The sequence below is a fragment of the Leuresthes tenuis genome, unplaced genomic scaffold (assembly GCF_036924035.1).
Source record: "Leuresthes tenuis unplaced genomic scaffold, fLeuTen1.0.hap1 SCAF_2, whole genome shotgun sequence".
Classification (NCBI taxonomy): domain Eukaryota; kingdom Metazoa; phylum Chordata; class Actinopteri; order Atheriniformes; family Atherinopsidae; genus Leuresthes; species Leuresthes tenuis.
In genome coordinates this window covers 19,101,940-19,126,701 of record NW_027325356.1, presented here as the reverse complement: position 1 = coordinate 19,126,701, position 24,762 = coordinate 19,101,940, and the positions used below count along the sequence as shown (strand labels likewise).

General features: G+C 41.5%; 1 protein-coding gene across 5 annotated transcripts in view; it reads left to right on the top strand.

Annotated features, from left to right (window-relative positions):
• Positions 1-23,445, top strand: part of nedd4a (NEDD4 E3 ubiquitin protein ligase a) — a 29,445-nt gene extending 6,000 nt beyond the window's left edge. Inside the window, exons 1-25 of one of the 5 annotated variants that reach the window (XM_072380510.1) lie at positions 3,448-4,962; positions 9,401-9,451; positions 10,061-10,122; positions 10,307-10,409; positions 11,887-12,050; positions 12,150-12,267; positions 13,330-13,494; positions 13,655-13,738; positions 13,906-14,007; positions 14,687-14,935; positions 15,215-15,292; positions 15,442-15,496; positions 15,604-15,662; positions 15,754-15,819; positions 15,908-16,137; positions 16,751-16,872; positions 16,968-17,038; positions 17,130-17,225; positions 17,314-17,387; positions 17,485-17,545; positions 17,626-17,685; positions 17,793-17,900; positions 17,992-18,088; positions 18,356-18,428; positions 20,133-23,445. In XM_072380510.1, the coding sequence (XP_072236611.1) occupies positions 3,640-4,962; positions 9,401-9,451; positions 10,061-10,122; positions 10,307-10,409; positions 11,887-12,050; positions 12,150-12,267; positions 13,330-13,494; positions 13,655-13,738; positions 13,906-14,007; positions 14,687-14,935; positions 15,215-15,292; positions 15,442-15,496; positions 15,604-15,662; positions 15,754-15,819; positions 15,908-16,137; positions 16,751-16,872; positions 16,968-17,038; positions 17,130-17,225; positions 17,314-17,387; positions 17,485-17,545; positions 17,626-17,685; positions 17,793-17,900; positions 17,992-18,088; positions 18,356-18,428; positions 20,133-20,235 (3,774 nt within the window). In that variant the 5' untranslated portion in view covers positions 3,448-3,639 and the 3' untranslated portion in view covers positions 20,236-23,445. Of the gene's footprint in view, positions 1-3,447; positions 4,963-9,400; positions 9,452-10,060; positions 10,123-10,306; positions 10,410-11,886; positions 12,051-12,149; positions 12,268-13,329; positions 13,495-13,654; positions 13,739-13,905; positions 14,036-14,686; positions 14,936-15,214; positions 15,293-15,441; positions 15,497-15,603; positions 15,663-15,753; positions 15,820-15,907; positions 16,138-16,750; positions 16,873-16,967; positions 17,039-17,129; positions 17,226-17,313; positions 17,388-17,484; positions 17,546-17,625; positions 17,686-17,792; positions 17,901-17,991; positions 18,089-18,355; positions 18,429-20,132 lie in introns of those variants that run through there. The other 4 variants (XM_072380508.1, XM_072380509.1, XM_072380511.1 and 1 more) reach the window with 4 other exon arrangements.
• Positions 23,446-24,762: the final 1,317 nt, after the last annotated feature.

Here is a 24,762-nt window from a genome sequence, read left to right as displayed (position 1 = left end):
AGAAAGCCATGACTTCGAGCTGGTTTTCACTGTAACTGTGAGGGATGTGAAAGTGTGATGTACAGATTGCTATAAAAAGCTCTCACAGTGTGTATGTTTTACAAAAGTGGTGAAAGCCTCAGGCAGCACAACACTTGACTGATCTTTTACAGGTAGATTATTGCCTCTTATGAGTAATTCAGTTAATCCCAGGGGGAGAAAAAATGCACTCTTGATTTATGCCGAGCAGATTAAACTCCAAGCTAAACTGTCACAGACTCCACAGCCCGGTGTGATTTAACAACAGTGTGGCCCTTCCTGGTTCCATGTTGATTTACCAACAGCTGGAGATGCTCTGACATGCACAGACAGACTTGTTGAAAACATAACTTGTTGAAAAATCACACTTATTAAGACAATCCCCTCTTAATGTTTTCGCATACTGGCACGAGGATGTCTGCTTAGCCCTGTCTCGCCTCCAGAAACAGCATGAATAGAGGGTATGCACATGCCATCAACACAGTATGGAGAGGTTGCTATGGTTACCTCCTCTTGAATGCATTACCATCATGAATTCACATGACTATTGGGAAAACAATGAAATGGTAAAGAGCAGTTTTGGGGTTGCATGTAGAGATTCTGAAAGACGAGGTTGTTGTTTTTTTTTTTACTGCTGAAGAAAGCTGAACTCATGGAGATATAGACATAATTGCTCTACTGGACATTGAAGGAAAAATTCATGTTCTGCGAAGTTCACCTATATTTTTACCGATACTATCATTTAGACTTTGCTACATTGGCAAGATACAGGTTCAGATGTGTCTTTGTGAGGGTTGTAGTTAGCACTTACCTGATCATATGAAAGCTAAACTCCACCACAGAGATGTGACTAACTTTTCAGTTCCCTACTGGTGGTGGTTGTTGCCTGGAGTTGTAGCAGAAGAAGATCTTTTTTTTTTCATTAGATTTGGCTAAAATACAACGGTAAGGGAGAAATTTAAGGCCCAACCTGGATGTAGCAATGTCAAAGAGACTCTTCTCACAGAGCAGATGTCAGTTGTGGTTGTAGTTTCGGGTCATTTCCAACTCGTTTCTTTTGCCAGTACTGCCAGTTATGTTGTCTGCCGAAAACATAAGGGCTCTACTGTTTTGGATTTTACATATCGTCAGCTCATATCACTACGGCCCGGTGGAAGATGCAGACACAACAACAAAGTGCTTTTAAATGCACACATTCACGGAGTAAAATAACAATAAAAATGACTTTGTCATACTTGTAAAACATGCTGTGATTTGATGTGTGATTTTAAAACCAGACAATGAGCAAAGGCTTTTGTTAATGTTTCATTTTAGCATAAAAAAAAGGGAGACCTTTATTCATTTCACAAGGGAAAATTCAGATAAAGTAGTTTTCCTAACATGTACTCTGCGTGCCATTGTTCCTCCAGTGCTTTATGTCATTTATTTGATTGTTCTTGATTGAGGTTTGCTGTAGAATAGAGTTTGGGGTGGGATTGCTGAGACCGCCCGTCCCCTGTCTCATGCTCAGTGCAGAATAATTTAATCTGAATCTATCAAAGTGATTGTAAACAGACAGCGATGAGAGAAGCTGCTGATTATCAAATGTCCATCAGCTGTAAGTGGCAGCCGAGGTTGCCACGGTGATATTAAATGCCACACTCTATTTCACTCAGACTGAACATTCACTGAGATTTTGTCTCAAAGCACAGCTGCTAAAAACTCGACTCCTGTTTGTACAGTTGTGTCCTTGCGAGCATTAAGGCTTTCCCACACGCATCGGTGTCACATTCGGGAATCTGCTGTACAAAATGTGGTCAGATGGATGTATTAAAAGCAAGAGTTGGGTCATACTTTGTCTGAGAATCCTGCTCTTATGCCGTATTGGAGTCAATGGGGACAGTTGGTGGGATTCATGTGAGTTGGAGGCATGCAGGTGAAAAGGTGTAGATCTTGGCCGAGAACACGAACGTTCCTGTGTTTTGATTAAAGAGCAATTTTAACCTTCCCCACTCTGTTGAATGTCAGTTTTTTTCCATTACAACATAATAGGATTACATTTTACTGCAGTCCCATCAATAATTACATTTCAGAGAGTAGTTAGTTCAACTTACTGCAGCTGCGCCTGCAAACTGATTTTTCCAGCCTCTAATCAAACCACACCTCACAGTTTTTAGTGACTATGCCTTGGACTCTTTCTTCTTCTGAAACTTTTGATAATGTTTCTTTTTCAGTGTTTCTTTTGTTTAACATTAATGCCAAATTATTGTGTATTTTACAGGCAGCTCCGCTGTATTATTGACATGTGACATCATGCTCGGTGACTCTGTGTGTAAATATGCTGCGTGAGTCACCAATCTTATCTCATGGCCGACACATTACCATCAATTGCAGGTATTGGCCACATGAGTTCTTAATTTCCAGTCACGAGGTTTCCTGGCAGTCTGTCTCAGTTGTTTCAAAAAAAGAAAAAGTGTGATGAGATCCACGGCAGCGGTGTTCTCCAGTGACTCATGTCTTTATCCTGGCTGTGCCTCTTACTATTAAACATTACCCTGAAACTGATTTGGATGCAGTGTAATGCCCTGAAATAGGTCAGTCAGGCTCACAATAGGCTGCCATTAATAAATTGGACTGTCAACAGCCACGGAGAAGGAATCAGACCAGCTCTGACTGTTACATGAGGTGTCGCATAACTGGTGTCATGTCACTGTAATGTCACAGGATCACAGTTCTTTCTCCTTCGTATCTTCTTGTGTTTTCCTCGTCGAGCAGATAGTGTGCAACAGCTTGCCTGCTCCCTGCAGGAGGCGTTCAGCTCAGCTGGCACTCTCTGCAATATTTGACAGCTTAAATGTTCTTTTTGCATTATTTACGTTTCATTGCCATGTAGAATCAGTTTTGGCATCTCTGTCACATTTTCACAGGCTGGGGTATTTTTATGGTGTGCTTTCGTGAAACCCAGTCCCCGTTTTGATGCCGAATTATGTTGAAAGTCATTCTCTTTGATTTCCTGTAATTCAATAGCAGTGGGTAAAAATATTTGTGGGGGCACAGAGCAGCAGAAACATTAGAAGCATAGCAGCGGCAGGAAGGAGAGTCCTGAGTGAGTGGCCTGAAGCAGATTTAGCAGTTAAGCAGTGTGACTGAGCTTCGGTCTGAGATGCAGCATGGAGGACTGCCATGTTGTTTTTTTTCCCAAGGAGTAAACAAGAGCTAAGTGGCTGCAGAAGAGAGAAGGTGATACTAATTTGTCTCCACTTTTGGAGGAATAGTCAAGGGGTACTAAGCTAAAGAGACAGCAGCTCAGCAGCAGAACACCTGTCTTTTATGTTTTAGAATCTTTTTTGTTTTCTGTCTGTGGTTGAAGCTTCCCCAAGGAGCTAACTGTGCAGATCGCTCTAGTTTCAAAGGTCGCATGTTTGGGTCATGTCTCCAAACAGAACCACCTCTGACTAAGAGCTGAGATCAGCCTGCAGAGGAATGTAGGTTGTCACAGGAGCTATTTTAGCAATGAACGGCCACTAATGATTGTGATCACAGAGCGGAGTGCGAAGCAGTTGCTTTGCTCCCTTTTTTTCTTACCAGCAAGTTCGATCATGCAGCCCTCTGTGGCGCTGCAGGGATTAGAGAGTTAAACAAATGGCACGTCGGCTCCGCTTGCATTTTGCGTCAAGGAGAAGCAACACGGACCCCCTGTCAGAAAGCCTCAGCAGCCATGGTGAGGAGAGTGGAGTTAATGTGTCAGCTCACAGCCCCGCAGAGAGTCTGGCGCAGAGTTCTGTCCACTTGAAGGTGACTCCTCTGTCACCAGACTTTGCCAACAGTCAGTACTCTTCAGTATTCATCCCTAGGGTTAACACTGGAGGGTGTAATAAGAAGAGCATTCTGCAAATCTCGCTGCAGCCCTGCGGAAAGCTCAGTGGAGAGCTGGATGGCAGTGTAGAGGATGGAGACCCGGGACTCAGTGAAGGTGGAGCAGGTACTTGCTCGGACGGAGGCTCGTGTAACAGCAGCATGGCCAGTGACGCCGGATACTGTAGCAGCAACAGCATCTTTGAGCCCGAGGCTCCAGAAAAGCAAAGGACCAACCAGGAGAGGAGTCTGCTCAGCTGCAAGTCCAAGGTCCCGCTGCGACGGTGCTCCTCCTTGGTAATATTTCCAAAGAGCCCCTGCAGCACCCCACCTGCTTCCCCAGTAAGTCCTGTGGCTCTGCCTGCTCTCCCACCGACAAGGGGGTCTTATCAGTCATCTCTTCAGACATCTGCCAGTGATTTCTCACAGTTTGATGACAGAGTGACTTGCAAAGGGTCCACCACCGCTGCAGTAAGTGGCCGTCGTCAGTCAAAAGGGAGCTGTTCAGCCGAGTTTAGGGACATGAAACATATGGTGCACTTTAATATTCCTTTACAGGACGAACCAAAATGTAAAATGCAGGACAGGAGTACTGGGATGGAGCTGTCATCGGTTCCAGACAGATATAATCGTCACTCTAGCAGCGTGCTGCTGCATTTTGCCCACCAGAGACCAATGATATCGTCGAAGGGAGCTACAACCATGGCTGCTGTCAACGTGCGATATCCTGAGGCTTATTACCCAGCCGAACACCCCGACAGTGAACACGACTCTCACAAAAAACTGTATCGCAGTACCTCTGCTTGTTTGTTTTCCTCAACGAAGCCATCAGAGAAAAACAATAAGCTCTGTTTATCAGGAAAAGGCCAAGACAGGCCTGAGGAAAACCATTGTCATCGTGCCATACAAAGGAGCTTTTCCCTTGAGGTGCCCTACCCTAACACTGGAATTTCATGTCACGTTTCGAACCCAAAGCTCAGCAACCTTTACTCTCCACATGTGCACATCCACCTGTCCCCATGCTGCCCTGCAAAGTTTCCCGGTTCTGTTTCTGACGTTCACACCCACCATAGATATAATGCACCAAAGAGCCCAGGTCTAAAAACCAAGGTGAGTGTTCATTTTAACCGATGCCTGACTGATGGAATGAGCTGAAATGTCTTAAACTGTCTGTATTGAAGGATGGAGCGGCGTGGATCTGCAACAACAACGTTGTTGACCTGGGTCAAGGCTTTGGTCTGACTCTTCAGGAAACTGCTTTAACCTCAGTTTCCACATACAGAATTTAAATGAATGGTTGTTGGCTGTCGTAGTAGTACAAATAACAAGTAACTCAACCTTAATGCAAAATTTAGCTTCATTGGCTTAATGTAGCTAACATAAAGTTTAGGTTCAAGTTCAAGTAAGGTTACGATGAGCCTTACTTCTTTTTCTTTTTTCTTTTTTTTGTATGGATTTATAAACGATGCAATAAAACGGCTCTTTTCCACTACGTTGCTTTTCAGGTCGTTAAAACGTTGTTTACTCGGGTTAAGCAATTAGGCTTCTCACAAGACGCAGCGACCTCCAGTAACTGAGAAGATCTGTACAGCTAAGTCATGCAATTAACAAGGCCAATGTGGACAAACATTCAGAGGTGTTCAGTTACACTGCAGTAAATCCATCTGCAGATGAGTTTCCAAGAAATGTGGGAATTAGAAAAAGACGGATTCCCTTCCGTGTTGTGGGTCCCGACGTTCATTTGTGTGCAACTTAACTTTAGAATAGTTCTCCGTTTTTATTATTCTGTTAGCACCATGAGTGATCGGCCTAAGTATTTACTGAGGCTAATATTAGTGGTGGGAAAAGCGGTGCCCCTTGCTGGTATAAATAAAGTGCCTCTGAAATGTTCCCCCTGACTCCAGATAGTCTGGTGGTCTGTAGCACTGCCCAGTTCTGTGGATTCAAATTTAACAGCATGATACTAGAGCAGCGCACAGTCATGCCAGCCATCTGCGGACATGCTGGTGTGTGTGTGTGTGTGTGTGTGTGCGTTTGGAAGCGTGTAAACCTTTTCCAGTATACGGTGGTGTGTTACCTTCCCTGTGGGTCCCCCTACCAAGCAGTGTTTGTTAAATATCAGGTGTCGGCCTTCCCTGCATTTAGCAGGTTGTCAAGAGCGAAGGTCTCCTTCAGTAATTAGACAATCCCTTTTCTTAAACTGATCTAAATATGTTTTTGTACTTTCATCCTTTGAGAAGCTTCAAAAACACTGCTGTTGACAACTGAAAGTATCGGTTGTGTTCATTTTTACACTTTAGTGTCGCCTACCATGCACTCGTTTTTATATTTAAGTGCTTTTTTAAAAAACTCATTTGCCCGTCTTGCTCTCACTCTGACCTGTAACTATGATTTTGTACTTAATGCTTATGCCAGGGTTTTACTGTTCAGAAGCTAATTTAGAAAATCACTTGAGATAAAAGAGTTTGTTAAATGACCAGATGTAAATGTAAACTCATCAACAACGTGATTCGCACACTGTGAAGTGACTCCGATCGAAGGTAAATCATAGCTTAAATAAACAGGAAGCAACTAATAGGTGTAGAGAAAAAAAAACACAAAGTCTTAAAATGCTTAATAATCCCCGTCACGCAAGACGTAAATTTAAAAGAAATGAAGGAACTGAGTGACTTTTTTTCTAAATCCATGTAAATGAGGGCATAGATTTATTTTTTTTATTTTTTAAATACCAGCCTCTTGGTTGTGATGCAGCCGGCTGAGGTGTTATTAAAGAAAGTTTCAGCCCTGCTGTTCTTATCTGTGTTGCCCTCGTAAGCCCATATTCCTCCTCACATAAGTTAATGAACAACCAGATGCGACAATATTACACAAGCCAAGTGGAAAACATGAATCACATCTATTTTCTCTTGTGTTTTGAGCCAGTCTGAGTCATACCGTTATTTTGTATATCATCTTTAAGCAATTATGGGTTATTTTACATAGTTAAATGAGCTTGGGTGATTTAGTATTCAGGGTTTTTAAGGACATTGATTTGAACACGCATGCACCTTTAAGCTGATGTTACTGTGCTCGTGCTCGAGGTCCAGTGCTGCACGTCTCAGATCGAGTTGGGGCTTCTTTAGTTTCCGTTACAAATGAGAACACGCTCTAAGAGACGTCACAGCCCTACTTTGAAAAGAGCTCACCATAGTGTCCTTTCTCCATACATGCTTAGCGCAAAGCCCAACTTCAAACTTGGAAAGGTTTATGGATCCGATATCAGCCCGCAGTTTGGGGAAATGTGGCCTTGTTTTGTATTTACTACACATTTCCCATGAGGGTATTAATTGAATAGGTAAATAATCTCTTATAATAACAGCAAATTATTTCATGGTTGTAAAACTGGAGCCTATCGAACCACTTTACAGTTTTGACTTAAATATGCCGATCCTCACCACAGTTACTGGCCCGGAAACTCTTAAGAAGTACTTATACAAGCTGTTACCCACCTGTTGAAAACAGTTAGTTGTTGCACAGCTAAGATGGATGTCACTGAGCGTGTTCCTCAGATGCTTCTAACATGTGTCTGTAGCTGTTTGGACAGCCTCATACAGTACACCATCATCGCTGCTTTCTGCCACATGCTAAACAGAGTTGCATTTAGTGTTACATGAACCCTCAGGGGTGCTCTAGATGGACATTTGTCTGTCGTTAGCTTCATATCTAGGGTAGTAGGTTCATATGGAAAGAGCTCCTACTTCCCCCTTTTGTTAAGCTTCACCTCACCTCACCAGGGAGGCTTCTTGGAAGAGATGATTTCAATTTCTAATTTGTTTGCTACAGATATAGATGTGCCCTACTCGGCTCTTCAAGCTCGCTTGAAGAGCCTTCATCAGTTCTGAGCTGACCGAGGGGATCAGTTGTCTAATTGGTCTATAACTGCGTGGTATGGTTCAGCTGAGCAGACCACTAAACGGTATTAAGAGCGACATCTGCTGAATATTGTTGATACTGATATGTCTGAGTGCCACAAAATTTGGAAGCAGGGTGTTTAAGGATATGTTTCAGCCTAATTGTGGTCAGTGGAAGCAGGTCTAGCTGGAGGTCTGACCAACACTGACAGCTGATGTGAATGAAACACTAAAAATTGTAACGTCGGCAGCTTCTCACAAAACTTATCCTTTTAAGAAGAGCATATATAAATCTCATTGAACTTTTCTGGGCATTACTTGATTTTAATATGCTCTTTCTCTGTCTGTTTTTTTCCTTTTATTGCTAATTTTATGGATATATTGCTCTTATCAGCAAGTTGCTTTTATCCGTATGGTCATTCGTTTTCATGCCTTGCTTTGACAGTTTTTTGTAAAGCACTGAGTCACATTTAGCTTGAAAAAGTTATATCCAGATAAAGATTGACTGACAGCTTGACTGCGTGAGCTAATCTGTAGTGTTTTACGCAGCCGGAGCGTCTGTGTATACTGTATTGATCGCTCTTCTGTATATACTATACATTATGCTTATTATCACTTAGTATAGCTTATTTAGGGGCCATATCTAAACAGTACTGAAAGCACTTACTGAGGACAGTGGAGAGTAAATAAATGCATCAGACATCAATGACACTCAGAATCAGTATTTCTAAGACTTTGGCATCAAGGAAACAATGTGCACAGCAAGCAACTTCTTACAAGAAATGGAAAGCTTCCCAGAAGAACAGCAGTGATAATAAACATGGATAGAAAGCACCGCTCTCTGAGACATGAGTTACAGCTGTGCCTGAAGACTTAAAATAACATTCATGTGCAGTCATCGTGCAAGAAAAAAGCAATTGTTCGGACTGCTCAGTGCTGATTTGACTTTCTCCTAAGCTGACTTTATCTGTTTCTCTTGGCTCCACTATTGGAAGTGCAAGGGCAGGACCAAGGAGGCCCATTTCTAGATTTGTGCATGTGACCGCTTGTGCTGCTGTCAGACAGTTTGACCTGTCGGGGGTGTTAATGTACTCACAAAGCGGACCCCCCCCCCCCTGTACACTGTGTTCGCTTTAGGGCCGTCTGCTTTCGAGACTGCAAAAAGGGGCATGCAGCGAATGCGCCGAGCCTTCAAAGCAGAGAGCGTATATCTGGCAAATGCTACATAATTTTGATCCCAGTCTCTCTTGCAAAAACACAGAGCAGCCATTAATTTGGGGATGATACACACATTCCTATCTGTGCTGCACAGTGAATATGTACAGAAATAGATCAAGTCAAATGACTGTTGCAGTTGGAGGGTGAAAGAGCACAGTGTTTGAGAGATGTTTTCTCTCTCATGTAATGACTGAGAGGAAGCAGAGAAGTTGAAGCTACAGAAATATTTCCAGAGTAAAAGTCCTAGTCTTGACATGGTTGGATAGAAAAGTAGGTTGGCTTCTTGATACCGAGTGACACAGACTGTCTCAATATTACATTTCTTTTATATAGTCTGAAGGCAGCTGAGTAACAGCACATTTGGATGTAAGTCTTCTGTGTGTATGTGTGCGTTATTGGCAGAATTCTGACATTTGTGCGATTTCCTTTTTCCCTTTTAGACACGTGATGACTTTCTCGGACAGGTGGATGTTCCCTTAAATCAGATACCGGTGAGTCTTGGGTTTTTATTTTCTACACTGATTTCTATGATTTGTTAATAGATGCTGAATGTTTTTCCTTGAATTTATTGTTTGACCTTCTTCTGATCTGGAAAAAGGACTCTTGGTGTTTGGAAACTCACGTGTAAAAGTAATCCATTATCACATGCATCAAAACTGGGGCGTTAATAGTAAGTTAAAAAACATCCGCTGCCAGACGTACTGGCCTAAAAGTTTCTTTGACTTTGGAAAAGCGAGACCTGCTCCGTTAAGGTGTTTTTCCAAACGGAAAGGGAGCAGCTTGTTTTCGCTGTACGTACGAACTCTCGACCTCAATCTGATCCGTGTCGCTGTGTAAACATGAATGCATACACCCTTATTCTGGTGTTCGTTCCATATCGTTTTCCATCGTTTTGGAAACACGGCCCGTCATGTTTATGTTATGCTCCTGCTTTTGTTTAATTGTAAACGCAGACCCCCAGAAAATTCCAATTCCATTGTGCCCTGCCACCATCATTTCATGTCATCCTAAAAGTGCTGTGTTGTGATGCAGCGTTGTTAAAACGTGCACAGTAGAATTACACCTTTCCTTTTTTTTTTTTTTTTTTTTTTCCTCCCCAGACAGAAAATCCTAACACAGAAAGGCCATACACATTCAAGGATTTTCTGCTCCACCCACGAAGGTTGGCATTTCATGATCTCTTTCCATTTTACATTCATTTATTTATTTATTTATTTTTTTTACACATGTTGGTACATCTATATGCAAAGGAAATGATACATGGCCACAACTTTGTTATGGAATATTCCTGACGATATTTCTTTCCTCCATCGAAACATTTACTCTTGTTCCTTATTCCTACAAAGCCATAAGTCCAGAGTCAAAGGACAGCTGCGTCTCAAAATGACCTACCTGCCAAAAAACACGGGCTCAGAGGAGGATGCTGCAGATCAGACTGAAGAAATGGACGTAAGTTAATACGAAGTGTCACGGATCCCTTTGTGGTAGATTTGCTTCTCCATTGATCCCTGTGGTGTCAGGCTATCAGGATGTCTAACAATCCCTGAATGTAATACTATGGAAAACGCCAATGTGTAGCTCTGACTCTATCATTAATGAATGCATGTGCAACAATGGGGCGCCACGTCCAGGAAGGGCCTTACAAAGCCAGACACAATCTCTGTCTTGTAGTTAGGGCTATAATGTATGGCCCCCACGCTAATGACAGTCAAATGATGATCACTGGAGCTAATTAACAGCCATGGTCTCCACGCTAATTGCAGCCAAAGATGATCAAAGGAGATTTGGATGTAGGGGAAAAGTCAGGAGTAGGAGGAGGGACTATTATATGAATAAATGTTTTTTTTTTTTAAAAAGACAGGACAACGGACCCAGCCTCGGGTAAAATTAGTAAATAAGACATAATGGTGGAAGGATGGGGAAAATACGCCATATGAAAGGAGGGGCCCGGGGAGGAGCAGCCTCAGGCCCCAAATTGTATAAAAGATGGAAACTTTCAGAAGAGACTTCAGACTTAGCCCGGGCTACTTCTCATGTATGGTCATATTGTAACTCTGCAATAAACCATCATTGGACCGCGAACCAGCTGAATCTGTCTCATCTTTGATTCTTCGTGACTTCTCATCTTTAACTACTGAGTATAGCATATTAGGTAAATTGAACGTCCACAGAAAGTCACAACATCCCTCAATCTGTTTGTAACGGCAGCTTCAGCCTAAGATGAACCCTCGCCGGCTTCTGGGCCACAAATTTTATTCCTCATTCAAAGATATATGTCATTCATTTCATATCTCATCTCGAGTTTCTACTTGCCTAGAATTAGCCACGTGATCAATTTTTGGCTCAGAATCAACAATTCTCTCTTCTGCATATTGTGAGTTCAGTCGCTCGGAATACCAGGAACCTTCTGTTCACTGCTGGGAAGAAGCTCGATGGGTGTAGCTGCAGTAAGGATGGGGTTAAGCTCAAATGCCAACCCAGTCCAAATTTTGGCAGAGGCTTACTTGTGAGACCCAACATGTAACTTAAGCCATGATGGGCTGCATGCAAATGAATTTGCTGCTTAGTCTGCTTTTGAAAACTTCATATTGTGTCTGTATAATCAGTGTAAACGCAGGTAGAAATCACGCCGTGGCATCACCTATCTGAAAAGTATGAAAGTATGACAACATCAACAAGTGAAGGTCAGAGCAGTAAAGGGTTGTTTGTCTTCTGAGTCTCGAGATAAAACAGAACAGGAGGCCTTTATCATAGATCACCATTTGTCCCACTATACGTCCAAGGCATATAGAAGCTATGCTGCATAGTTAATAAAATCTAATCTAGCTGTCAGGTTGACGTTTGCGTGTGCAGTTAACCGTTGATGTTTGAACAGTCACCTTCCAGCATGTTTCACCTTTTAAAACTGTGTCTTCATGTTGTGCAGCCTGGTTGGGAGCTTCTGGAGTCTCAGGACATGTCAGGTCCCAGGCAAAGCCAGCTGCTGCCTCCTCTGCCCCCTGGCTGGGAGGAGCGGCAAGACAACCTGGGAAGAATCTACTTTGTCAATCATGAAAGCAGAACCACACAGTGGCACCGACCCTCTATACAGTAGGAAGGCTCCCATATCCCAACAAGTCGCGTTATTGTCTTGTTGGTGTATATTCGATTAAACCAGAGTGTGTGTTTGTGTGTCTCCCATTGAAACAGGGACAGTGAAGTTGAAATTCAAAGAAGACAGAACAATAATACGGATGCGGAGCATGCCTTCATTGCACGCAGACAGATCTCAGACCACGAAGAGAACCCCACACAGGAGTCTCCTGAGGTAACCGTGAGTTCAGACCTACCTTCACCTTTCCATCCTGTTTAACTTGGTTTTGTTTTAGACAACACAAAAAAAAAGAACATTTTTAATTTCAGCGTGCCCAGTTTGATGTTTAAAAAGTAACATTAAAGTCTCACCTGCAAAGATGGGGTCATCTGCTCATTTTCAATGAAAACAAACTTTGAAAACCAGCTCTGTATTACCTCCTCAGCACCAAGCCACAGGCACAGTACAGTTAGTGGTGAACATGGTGGAGAGAAGGAGAAGGAGAAGATGCATGAATAACCAGACTTTATCAAGCCTGAAAGATGAATCCTAAAAACTAATGTTGCTCTGTCTCTCACTGGGTTGTCATTGCTGTTGTTGATTCACTTTTATGCGATCACATAAGGTGGCTTTTGTCCATTTTAGAGAAATGATGATGTCCATTTGGGGAAATGGAAATCATTTTGTGACCTGGCAAAGACAAAAGGACATGACTCAGTCACTTTTTCCGGTTTTAGCCGGTAAACAGTACACTCACATGACTGACCTGCCTTTTCCCAGATATGACAGAATATCCCAGATATTCTCAGAGATTAAAGTATTTCCTGAGGAAGAGCTTTCCCCATTTTCCTCCATAGGGTGTCCAACACAGTTTATTGTTGTTGTGTTTTCCTCCTCAAGGTCTAGTTTTTGGTTGAGACTACTACTTCCTCTACTGTATTATAACCGCTACCTCTGCCAACACTATGGAGCCTGTTTTATTCACTTCAAACCAGTTGATGGATGATTCACATTTCATTTTTGAGGCTTTTCAAAAGATTGTTTCTAAGTCTAATTTGCCTTGCTAGTGAATGGAAGCGTAGGTTTTGTCAATGTGTAAATCAGCGCCTCTTTTTTTTTAGAAATAAGTAGAAATATGTCAGTGTCGTGGTAGCAGTTTGTTTCCATGGGCCAATAATTTGATTAATGAGGTTTAAGAATGTGAAAGAAAATGTTCACAACACCGGTTAAATAGCTGTCGGCATCTCTAAACACACTAGCTCTTAACCTTGGAGTCTCCTCTCACTTACCCTCCAGAGCTGGGAGATAATCACAGATGACGACTCCACCTTGTGTCACAGTAATAACCAGCTCACATCACCTTCATCCCAGGAGCCTCCAGAGTTCCACTCGTTCTGCGACGAGCTCAGAAACGTTTACGTTTCACGGCCCTCGGCTCGAGAGCAGCGCAGCTCGCAGACGGTGAGTCATTACCTGAGAAGTTAGAGGTTACTGAAAGTCAGAGGAGAATAAACAGATTAATGTGAGCCATGAGTTTTCATTAACAGCAGTGGAATATACATGTACGTTCATGACCAAGTGATCATTGGCGGTATCTGCTGATCTGTCTCCTGTTCTGCAGAATCATGTGAGTAATTCAAGCCATTCCAGTCGCAGAGAAAGTGCCCGAACTTCAGCCGGAGAGGAACATCCTGCTAATCCTTTGGTGAGCTTTTCCGTCTCTGTTGAAATCACAGGTTTTAACAAGCCCGTCTCGCATCAACATGCACTGTGGACTAGATATAATGAAAATGCAAACCTGTGTTTCTTTGTTAGATATCTTGTATTTCCACTTGTAATCTGGGATTTGATCTTAAAACTGTCTTTCAATAGTTGCTTCCGACGTCAGCTGGGTTACCCCCAGGCTGGGAGGAAAAGCGTGACAGCAAAGGAAGACGCTACTATGTCAACCACAACACCAGAACCACCACCTGGGTACGACCTATCATTCAGGTGGGCTTCAGTGGGCTTATTTACTGACATCGATGTGCAATGACACTCCTCACGAAACTTGAACTACTTTTTTTGCGATATACTTATTAAATGGAACAATGACGTGTACTTGGTTTGTAGGTATGCTTATAGCTTTGTTAGAGGTACCCAGCAAATTCACATTTTTTTCAAACATTTTGTCTTCCTCTAAGCAGCAGGACAGGATGGGGTGTACAAACCTATAAATTCTATAAACGTACACCTTCAAACATCATAACATGTCAGCGTGAAATAGCTTATATTTTAGACACACACACAAACAGACACACATTATGTGTAATTTTAAGCTGAGCATTTAGCCGATACAGAGAGTAATGTAACATAATACAGTATATTCATGTGTACACAAACACAGAAAATGTGCCGATTAAGTTCCAAGAAGGTCATCTGTAATACATTTACATGTACAAGTACTTGTATAGTACCAGCATGTTACGTAAAGTATACATGAAACTCACTTCAGAATCCATAAATAAGATGAAATGAAGGTACACTCTTTCTCGTTAAAGGACTTGTTGCAAAAACCTAGAATAACACCAGTCCCTTAATGGATCTATTCAGTGTTTATATAAGTGTTTTTATAAGCATCTAATGCCTTGCTGGTGTATATTTTGTTGGACAGAGATCTTCAGAGGCAGCAGCAGTAGCAGCAGTAGCAGCAGCAGCAGCATCAGCAACACCGAGTGGTGCTGGTCTGTCTCAAAGCCCCACACCGTCACAACCGCCCGCTCCGCCCGAGGAGTCTCCTCAGCACACTCCAAGCCCCGACGCTACACTTGAATCTGGCTCAATGCCCACTGGTTGGGAAGTTCGCTGTGCGCCGAATGGAAGGCCATTTTTCATCAATCACAACACGAAGACGACTACCTGGGTGAGACGAGGGCTTCAACCGCACAATTCAGTCCAAGATTGTAACCACTCTAGTGGGGGTGCAGATTCCTACATGGCACCGAGAGACTGATTTAAAAAAAAACAAACCTTAAAAACAAAGCTGTTTTTCTTTTTCACAACAAGAAGGGGTTTCCATTTCCTATATCCTTTTCTAATTGAGGCAACATACACAATATACAGCAGTGTATGTCAGCAGCATTTCTCGTGTAAGCATTTCCTCTTTGACTGAAACACGCCCTGTTTGTCTTTCTCTGAACAGGAAGATCCCAGGCTAAAGGTTCCTGTGCAGATGAGGAAGAGGGGCTCACTCGACCCGGCTGATCTGGGCCCTATGCCAGTAAGTCCATGCGAATATCAGCAAGAAAACAAGTGGCAGACATGTATCAATCTCGGGCTTTTGGTGTTGGGTAAACTTATTGTACATCATGTAATCAGAGCCAGCAGTACTAGCTATTTTAATCCAAATGCTGTTTTCTTCCTTTCTAGCCTGGTTGGGAGGAAAGGGTCCACTCTGATGGGAGGACATTCTTCATAGATCACAGTGCGTACGAGTTTTACTCATTTAAACCAGACAGCACATCTTAGACTTCTGCTATGTTCATATATTTCCTTGTCATTGAATGGTGTCTGATATATTTTACTTCACAGACACCAGGACCACACAGTGGGATGATCCCAGATTACAGAACTCAGCTATAACCGGACCAGTGAGTATTGACCGCATTTGACAGTCTTTTCATCGACGGAGACCATAACAGGGAGTTTTTGTCAACTAACACTGACATTTGTTGATTGTAGGCAGTGCCTTACTCTCGTGATTATAAACAGAAGTATGACTACTTCAGAAAGAAGCTGAAGAAGCCGGTGAGTGTCCTTGGACAGCAGTTTTAACAGAGGTGACCGTCTCTTACCAGGCTTGCATCTTCTCATAAATGTTTGTTTTTTAACTAAGGCCGACATCCCAAACCGCTTTGAGATGAAGCTGAGACGAAATGCGGTGCTGGAGGACTCCTACCGACGCATCCTCGGAGTAAAGAAGGCAGACTTGCTTAAGGCTCGACTGTGGGTGGAGTTTGAGGGAGAAAAAGGACTGGATTATGGTGGCCTGGCCAGAGAGTGGTTCTTCCTCATGTCCAAGGAGATGTTCAACCCATACTACGGACTGTTTGAGTACTCTGCCACGTAAGTCTAAACTCTCTTGGTTTGAAACCTTTGTTTTCTTCATTTATTATTTCTAGTTTCCAATATACATGTCCTTATTGTTGAATTGTTGGTATTTGACTAAATCTTTGTACATAAGCCAGATTCTGCATCTTGGCAAGACAGATTGGCATCCAGTACTGACAGCTACAGGCAGGTGTGAGTTACAAGGGCAGTCAACAGGTGTGACAATGGTGATTTTCATGTGCAAAGACAGAACTGGAGAAAGAAAAGAAGAGCACTTATGAAAGCTTTTCGTGGATGTAAAGATTCTGCCGCTCGACTCTCAACTGGTTTTGTCAGGAGTTTGATTCGTCAAGCTGATAGAAATTTATTGAAGTGATAGAGTTCACGCACAAAGGGTTTATCCGGTCGTCTGCTGATTTATTTCCTTCCAGATGTCGCTAAGCAACAGGAACATCTGGTGGACGTATTGGGTTACTTGACGTGAGCAGAATCAGAGCTGTATCTCTTATAGACCATAGTGCCACATGAAAGAAAGCACATCTCAGGATTTTTGTGATAAGGCATAGACTGAAAAGGTTCATTATTAAACAGTTCATTATTATTTTAATGATCAGATTTTTTTTTTCAGGGACAACTACACGCTACAGATTAATCCTAACTCAGGTTTATGCAACGAGGACCACCTGACCTACTTTAAGTTCATTGGTCGCGTGGCTGGCATGGCTGTGTTTCATGGCAAACTCCTCGATGGTGAGTCCTACCAGTTTAGAAAACTAAACACCATTTATTTACAGCTTTAAAGACGTGACTAGAATTCAGTTTTTAACTTTCTCTGCTCTTCGAAGCTTTCTTCATTCGACCTTTCTACAAGATGATGCTGCAGAAGCCGATCACCCTGCAGGACATGGAGTCTGTTGTGAGTACCAGTGGAATTAGAGGAGCACACCTTGAACCAGGATCTCTGGATGAACATATTCATGATATAAATGTGTTATTATTTGTTTTAGGATAGTGAGTATTTCAACTCCCTGAAGTGGATTTTGGATAATGACCCAACAGACTTGGATCTGAGGTTCACCATTGATGAAGAGCTGTTTGGACAGGTTTCTAACCTTTCTTTGAACATTTAATATGGGACTATGTGTGGCTTTCTGTGCGCCTGACATATCACATGTTATTCTTCTTGTTCAGACTCATCAGCATGAGCTGAAGCCGGACGGTGCAGAGATCATCATCACCAATGAAAACAAAAAGGAATATATCCAGTAAGAACAGCAAACCTCACTTAAAAATCACACTTTTTTATCATCTTTGGAGTGTTTGTTGTGGTTTCGATGCTAACTTCTGTTTTGTATCTGACAGCCTGGTGATGCAGTGGAGGTTTGTGAACAGAATACAGAAGCAGATGACGGCTTTCAAGGAGGTAACAGTCGTTTTTTAAAACTTTTTTGTAACACTTATACAGCTATTAAAATGCAAACTTGGTACATTTTTCTGCTTCAGGGATTCTTTGAGCTGATTCCGCAAGATCTGATCAAGATCTTTGACGAGAATGAGCTTGAGGTGAGTTTTTTTTTATTTTTTAGATTATCTGGTAAGTAGGGATCAACATTCAGATCTGAAAAGAGAATGATATCGATCAGGCTAACTGCTCCGTTTTTGCTCCCCAGCTGCTCATGTGTGGTCTTGGAGACGTGGATGTGAACGACTGGAGGCAGAACACTAAGTACAAGAATGGCTACTGCGCTGACCACGTGGTTATCCTCTGGTTCTGGAAAGTAAGACGTCTTTTAATATCCAGAGTCAAGACACGTTCTGTGGCATGGACCTCTCTGTTTGTTTTATTGTCATTGTTTCATGTTATTGTAGACTGTGCTGCTGATGGATGCAGAAAAGCGAATCCGGCTCTTACAGTTTGTGACGGGGACATCCAGGGTGCCGATGAATGGCTTTGCTGAACTCTACGGTGAGATCATGTACTTTGATCTTATAATTATTTGCTGTATTTTTGTTGTATAAAACCACATCTATGTAATAATTAACGTTTCATATTCTTCTGTTCACTTAGATGTCTTTTCATGTCTTTTATGTCCAAACAAATGTCGATCTCTGCCCTGTTCTTTCCCTCAACACTCTGTATTCTCACTCTTCATCTTACAGGCAGCTTGACGTTTGTTGGAAATCAGCTCCAGATTTGATCATTTTTTCCATTAACAACGCTTTTGTTTTCCAGGGTCTAACGGGCCGCAGTTGTTTACCATCGAGCAATGGGGCACAAGTGATAAACTCCCCAGAGCCCACACATGGTGAGTGGTTTATCGTGGTTATACTTCGCCTTTGTTTGCACGATGAAGAAGAAATGGATACAGAAATGCGAAAAGGAGAAATTAAATTTGCTTGGGGACATGCAGAGGAGAAGAACATTGAAAGGGGAAATAAAATGGAAATAAACACATCTTCAAATGAAGAAATCTGCAAGGGTTCAATGGAAAAATACTTTATAAAATGACAATAAAGACACAGAGAGGAATATGTTTAGGAAAATAAATAGAATGCAAAGCAAAAAATAACTGAGAAACAAATACGTTGAAAATTGAAAGTAGATCAAAAATAAATGTTTAAAGAAATGATCAAAATCAGTAAATGAAATTGGAAGTTAAAGAAACAAACGGTAAAATTCATCCAGCTGCTTTCTCTCTCCTGGGATGCCTTCAGTAAACACTAGTATCATCACGCTGCCTCAACATGTCTCACGGATGAGGTTGTAGCTTCAGACCACAAGCTGCTCAAAGCCTTCTCTGTACTTTTATCTTCCCGTCATTCTGGTACAGATCAGTCTGAGTTTTAACCTGTATCTGTTCTCTTGGAGTGTTTTCTTCATTGTGGAAAACATCCCGAGAGGAAAAGGCAATGCATCCGTGAGCATGGCAACATGAAAAGGCCTGGATGACAGCCGGGGTGGATAACTGCAGGTGCATATCTCATCATTTCTGTACATACACCTGCAGTTGTCCACCCCTGCTGTCATCCAGGCCTTTTCACGTTGCCAAGCTCGCCAGTACACCGGCTGTTGATTTGTCCAATCCTGATGTTCCTGCCATCCCTTGTATGGATTGTACTGATGGCTGGTTTTACTTGTAGTGAGAGCAGTCTTACCTCATTTCGTGTAAGCACAAGCACCAGACCTTTTTTAACTGTTGAAGAAATTATGGAAGAAAACACCAAAATCAGTTGTCTTCATACAACCTCCCTAATAAAGGAGGTTCAACGTTTTAAAGAGCTATTCAGCTCAGCCTTAAGTAAGATTTAGAGTGGCCATCAAATGAGAAGCTAATTAAAAAGGACTTGCTAAAGATACTGTGTCATAGTGCGCAGTGTCTGTTGGTGGAAGCCTGCTCGCTTTTCTGGTCTTTCTTATAGTGGACATAAGTAGTTGCTTAAGGTGACATCTGCTGGTACTCCAGCAGTTAGTCAAATTTAGGTACAAATGGAAGAATTAACCTGAATGGTAACTTCAAAATTAAAGGCTGTTAGGCGCCCGCTATCAAAAGGGATCAAATGAAGGAGAACAGAAGCTGAACAAAGGTAGACATCTATGCTTTAATATTGTGTTTTGCACACCTTTATCACTGTGTCAGTGTTAGTAGGAGCCCATACTGTAAATGAGCTATAAAAGCAGGGTGTTTTCTTTTTCTTTTGATTTAAGGAATGTTCATAAAGCATTGTTGTCCACATGCTACAGACAATGTAAAGAAAATTTGATTAAATATTTTTTTCTAATGTAACACTTTGGTAATTTATTCTCTCAGTGAGAATGCACTTTAACTGGCACTGTTCTCTAGTGGCTGGATGTTGTCATAGCTCACCCTCTCCACTGCTGAGCTGAACACCGTCATTAGCCTCTGTGATTTAGTGATGTTGATTCTTTCAAACGACAGCTTCTTATTTTTTTGTGACGACAGCCTGAATGTGACTGTAACCCTGATTGTCTTCACTTCACTCTCCTAAAGCTTCAACCGACTGGACCTTCCTCCTTACGAGTCCTTTGAGGAGCTGAAGGAGAAACTTCACATCGCTATTGAGAATGCACAAGGCTTCGACGGGGTGGATTAGTGTGTTTGCAGGGAAACAACATAAAGAGGAATGTGGTGAGAAAACAAGCTGTGCGTTCGACTCGGCTCTTAACCTGCCAGCTGTGTGACAGATGAAGGAAAGTCACACAACCTTCACTTTGGTCCTCTTTTGGGACACGCATGAAGAACGAACACTAAATCTGGAGTAACAGAGGTATATTTGTGTCTCTCCACGTGTTCTCAAGTTTACAAAGCAGGTTTCCTTGCTATTTGATTCTATATTACAAGTCGCTCAAAGGTGTATTTGCTCTTGTTTGTTCTGCTAAAATTGTTAAATATTATAAAGAATTGATTCTGTGAACTGACATGAAAACTTACTGTGAATGAATGCTGTTGAGTTTGTGACAGAAACATCTAACCTTAAAGGAGATTAATTTGGTTTGAATCAGAATGGCTTCGTGAGCATCCTTCCTCTTCAGATTCTTGTGAGACTCTGGTGGTTGTTATCTTTACAAAACTCCTTGCTTTCGGTCTTCACTATTTAGCTAAACATTACAGGTGTAAAGAAGACGTGGGTTGTAATCATCAAACTTCTTAAAACAAAGTAGATTCCTAAGAACCTCAAATAATTGTCATATTAATATTTGCCCGCTATGGGACAAATAAAGGTATTCTTATTCTTATTCTTAACTTTAAAATACACAAAACTGACCCAGTTGGAAGATCATACGTATACATTGGGATGATTTCCTGAATTAATTCATTCAAATAGAATTTTTTTTATCACTAAATCGTGTCCTAAATGTGTTACCTTGCATATACTGAGTGGTATCTCAGGGATTAGGGGTATTTCTGTGCACAGTCACTGTTTAATGCCTGCAAAAGACACCTGAAACCTCCGGCACAGAAAACACACAGTTGCTGTCGCATAGTTGAAAGTTATGCAAGCAAACTACTAATATGATGTCTGCCTAAGACATGTAGACGGCCGCAGCCCATCAAAACACTTAAAAAAAAATGTATTAGTTTTCCATACTCGCCTAATCCTGTTCAGGGTTACAGATGCTCAAAAACGGACATTTACGAACAGTAACAAGCAAACAATAATAATCCCCAATGCGTAGATTCAAGTGTTACAACAAGACAGTTACATGACATTAGATAAATATAACCAGTTAAAGATAGCAGATCATGTAGATTTGACATAGTATTAAGTGAGCATTGTAGTACTGCTATTAATGGCCTTTAAATACTATAAGATGTGGTGTGAACATGTTAGATTATGACGCTAATTATCCCCACAATCTGGTCTGAATAGTATTACAGTTTGTAATGTTGTTGATGTACAGACCAGCGACCAATGTAGCATCCATGTATAAATGTCTGTGGTGTCAGCCACTGACAGTTACAAGCTAACAAACCAAATTAGAAAAGAAGCCAACTACAATTATTCTGCAATGATCAGTCTTTTCTTTGGTTCAGAATTGACTCTACATCTTAGTCTCCCCCATGTCGAAGATGTGATTTCTGCAGACCGATGTGGCATACAGCATCCACAGTGCACGGGGTGCCATCTTGATTCGTGTTACTCTTTAAATGATTAATTTATCAATGAATCAGAGTAAGAATTTGTTCTGCCAGCACCCCCGCCCCTTCAGAGTTTATACTTTTTCTAGATGTAGGAAAACGAATTAGTGGACACTAGAGAACATTTTTACATACTTTGTCCGGAGGGCAACTGCTACCACTTCAATGTCAAAGTGATCCCAGATAAGTAGAAATTTTTGTTTTTTTCATTTGTATTTTCTGTGTTTTCCATTTTTCATTCCAGTAATTTAGACACACAGATGCAGTAGATCTGAAATTCATGGACCTCACAAGCATTTAAAGCAGAAAATTAGCAGATTACTTACAAATTTGAGCGACTTAGACTAATTGTATCAATGTCTAAACAACTAAGGTAGTGATTTACCAATACCAGGACCATTAAAAGACGAAATTAATTATACTGTACTATACCGTATCTGTGTAGTCTGCAGATAAGAAGTAACTGCATGCAGTGTTACTGTGCTGAAATATCATGTATACTTGTACATATTGGCTCATGGTATCTGAATATCACTTGATTTTTGAGTTTCTCTGATATTACACAAATATATTGTATATGCAAATATAACTTTGAGCTCTACAAACTCATAAAGCATTTGTCACTGAAACTGTTATTAACTGTCATTATGCTGTCACTCAGCATCCTGTTTTGCTCTTTGCTCGTGATCAATAGCTCCTCTTACTCGACTTCTCGTTCTGTGTACCAGAAAAACTGAATGAATTTATATTCATCTTGTATTTCCTGGGTTTTAGCTTTGCATAGATGTTAGAAAGCCAATCTTACACAGTTTACACACAGTATGTCAACTAGTTTTGCTGCCAGTTAAAATCATGTTGTTTTTTTTTTCTTCTACTCATCAGGGGTGTCTACTGCAGCACAGTGCTCTATTTTAAGAGTGCACCTTTAACGATTGTTCCTTTTTTTTTTTTTTCTTTCATTCTCAAAATGTGTACAGATTATTGTTTTCAAAATGAAAAGTCACTTGTGCTACCTTTTTCAGAAGGACACTGAACAAAAGCGGTGGCTTTAACATTTTCTGACAGTGAAACGTGTTTACACTAGCTGCCATGTTTACAGGTGGGCGAGAAAGGAAAGATGGGCTAGTTTCTTATCTCTGACAACACTCTTTTCTACTTATGCTTTTATAAAGTGAAGCACTTTGTTAATATCTGATGAGTCTTACTTCTAAACTGTCTGAATCTTTGCCAATCTATCACCTGTGGACTGCTTAAAAATGCTCTTTTTAAAACATGATCCTATGCTTCGAGTGCACGTGTTAAAATGTTTACATGTGAACCTTGCTAAAAACGACGACAAAAAAAAAAGAGCACATTCTCTTCTTTCCCTTCTATTTACAGATGAAATATCAGGGCCTTCTTTTGTAATGTGTCGTAGAATCCAACTGTGTTATCGATGTTTTCATCTCTGAATTATGTGTATTGTCCACTGAACACAACACTTTACTCTGAACTATCAAATTTTGTTGTTGTTATAACACCTATAAGTGCATTACAACATCAGCGTACATGGGTCATATGTTCAGCAGTTCAAAGGTAGAAATGAGCTGTTAAATTATGATTGGACACCTACAGCGCGCCAAACTGAATATGAACTATATTGGAAAAATAAACGGATATAAAAGCGATGACGCTGTGTCTCCATGTCTAACTTTCAGTTTTATCCTCTTTCATCCTTATTCAACGCTATAGAACACATTGGCAGTGATGCAAATATGTCTTCTTTGGAAAAGTTGATGTCGTTGAATAATACCAGGCCGATTTCTTTGACTCTCGAGTGACTTTTACTACTGATGTACTGGGTTCTACCTGCGAACTACGGGTGGGGGAAGAGTTTATTTTAGGACAAGCACAAGATGAAGCAGCGCAGAGAAATCTTCGGATGTCTGGGTTTACTCACGATGACAGGCAGATATGTATCTTAAGAAAGATGAAGTAGCTTTAGTATGTCTGAACACAGAATGGGGAGAGAAAATCTGTCAGTCTGTACAATGTGAGTTTCCAGCAGAAAAAGCGTATAAAGAGTTTGTAGGACTGATTCTAAGCAGGATCTTTGTTGTTTTTCTGAAATGGACTCTTTCTTTTCTAAACTAGATGTTTTGTCTTTTCTCTGGGATGTAACATCTTTTCACACCACATCTTTGGGTAGCTGTATTACTAGTGATAGATGATTGTGCACATTTCTTCCAGCTGGGGGAGATAAAACACACAGCATCTTCCAGAGGGACGACACTAAACTCTTAGCTGATATCTGAGGAACATGTCCGGCTTGATTCAAACATGTTGGCAGTGAAACCTTTTTACTTCCTAGTTTCCTGTCTTGTTTTTTATGTCTTTAAGCGAAGGATTCATGTAGAACCCCTCCTCTCACTAAATAACCAACTGGTCCAACTTGGTTACCGTTATAGCTTCTAACCAGAGCAGCACGCACAACTCAACATCTTTGGAGCTGAAACCTTTTGTGTGGCTCAGCTGAAAAGTCACAGTCCCAATTTCCCCTACACCCTCCCCATTGGGGCACTAAAAGCCCCTTCCCTTCTCAGAGGTCAGTGGGAAAGGTCACGCACAATTCAGGCCAGCCTCTCGGACACTTCTGGGGTCAGTGGGGATGGGCATGCGTGTATGGAGGAAAACACTGTCCTCAACCAATGGCAGAAGGTCTTGGGAAAGCTGGCTCCCCTTTACCAACAACCTTACCAACATGCAAAACGTGATAATGACTTATAGAGCATTGATCCGGCCTCAGAGCTTGACCCGAGTTCACATGCAGTCTGAACATCCCTCACCCACTGCCGTATTGACAGGTGCCCAAACTGGAGTCTTGATTAATTGAACACTCAGGGGAGAGCCTGACTGACAATGCATGAGGTCAAGCTGAGACTTTCTCACGTTATGTAAGAGAGGTGCTCGACACCAAAACTCCAGCTACTGTCAATTATGT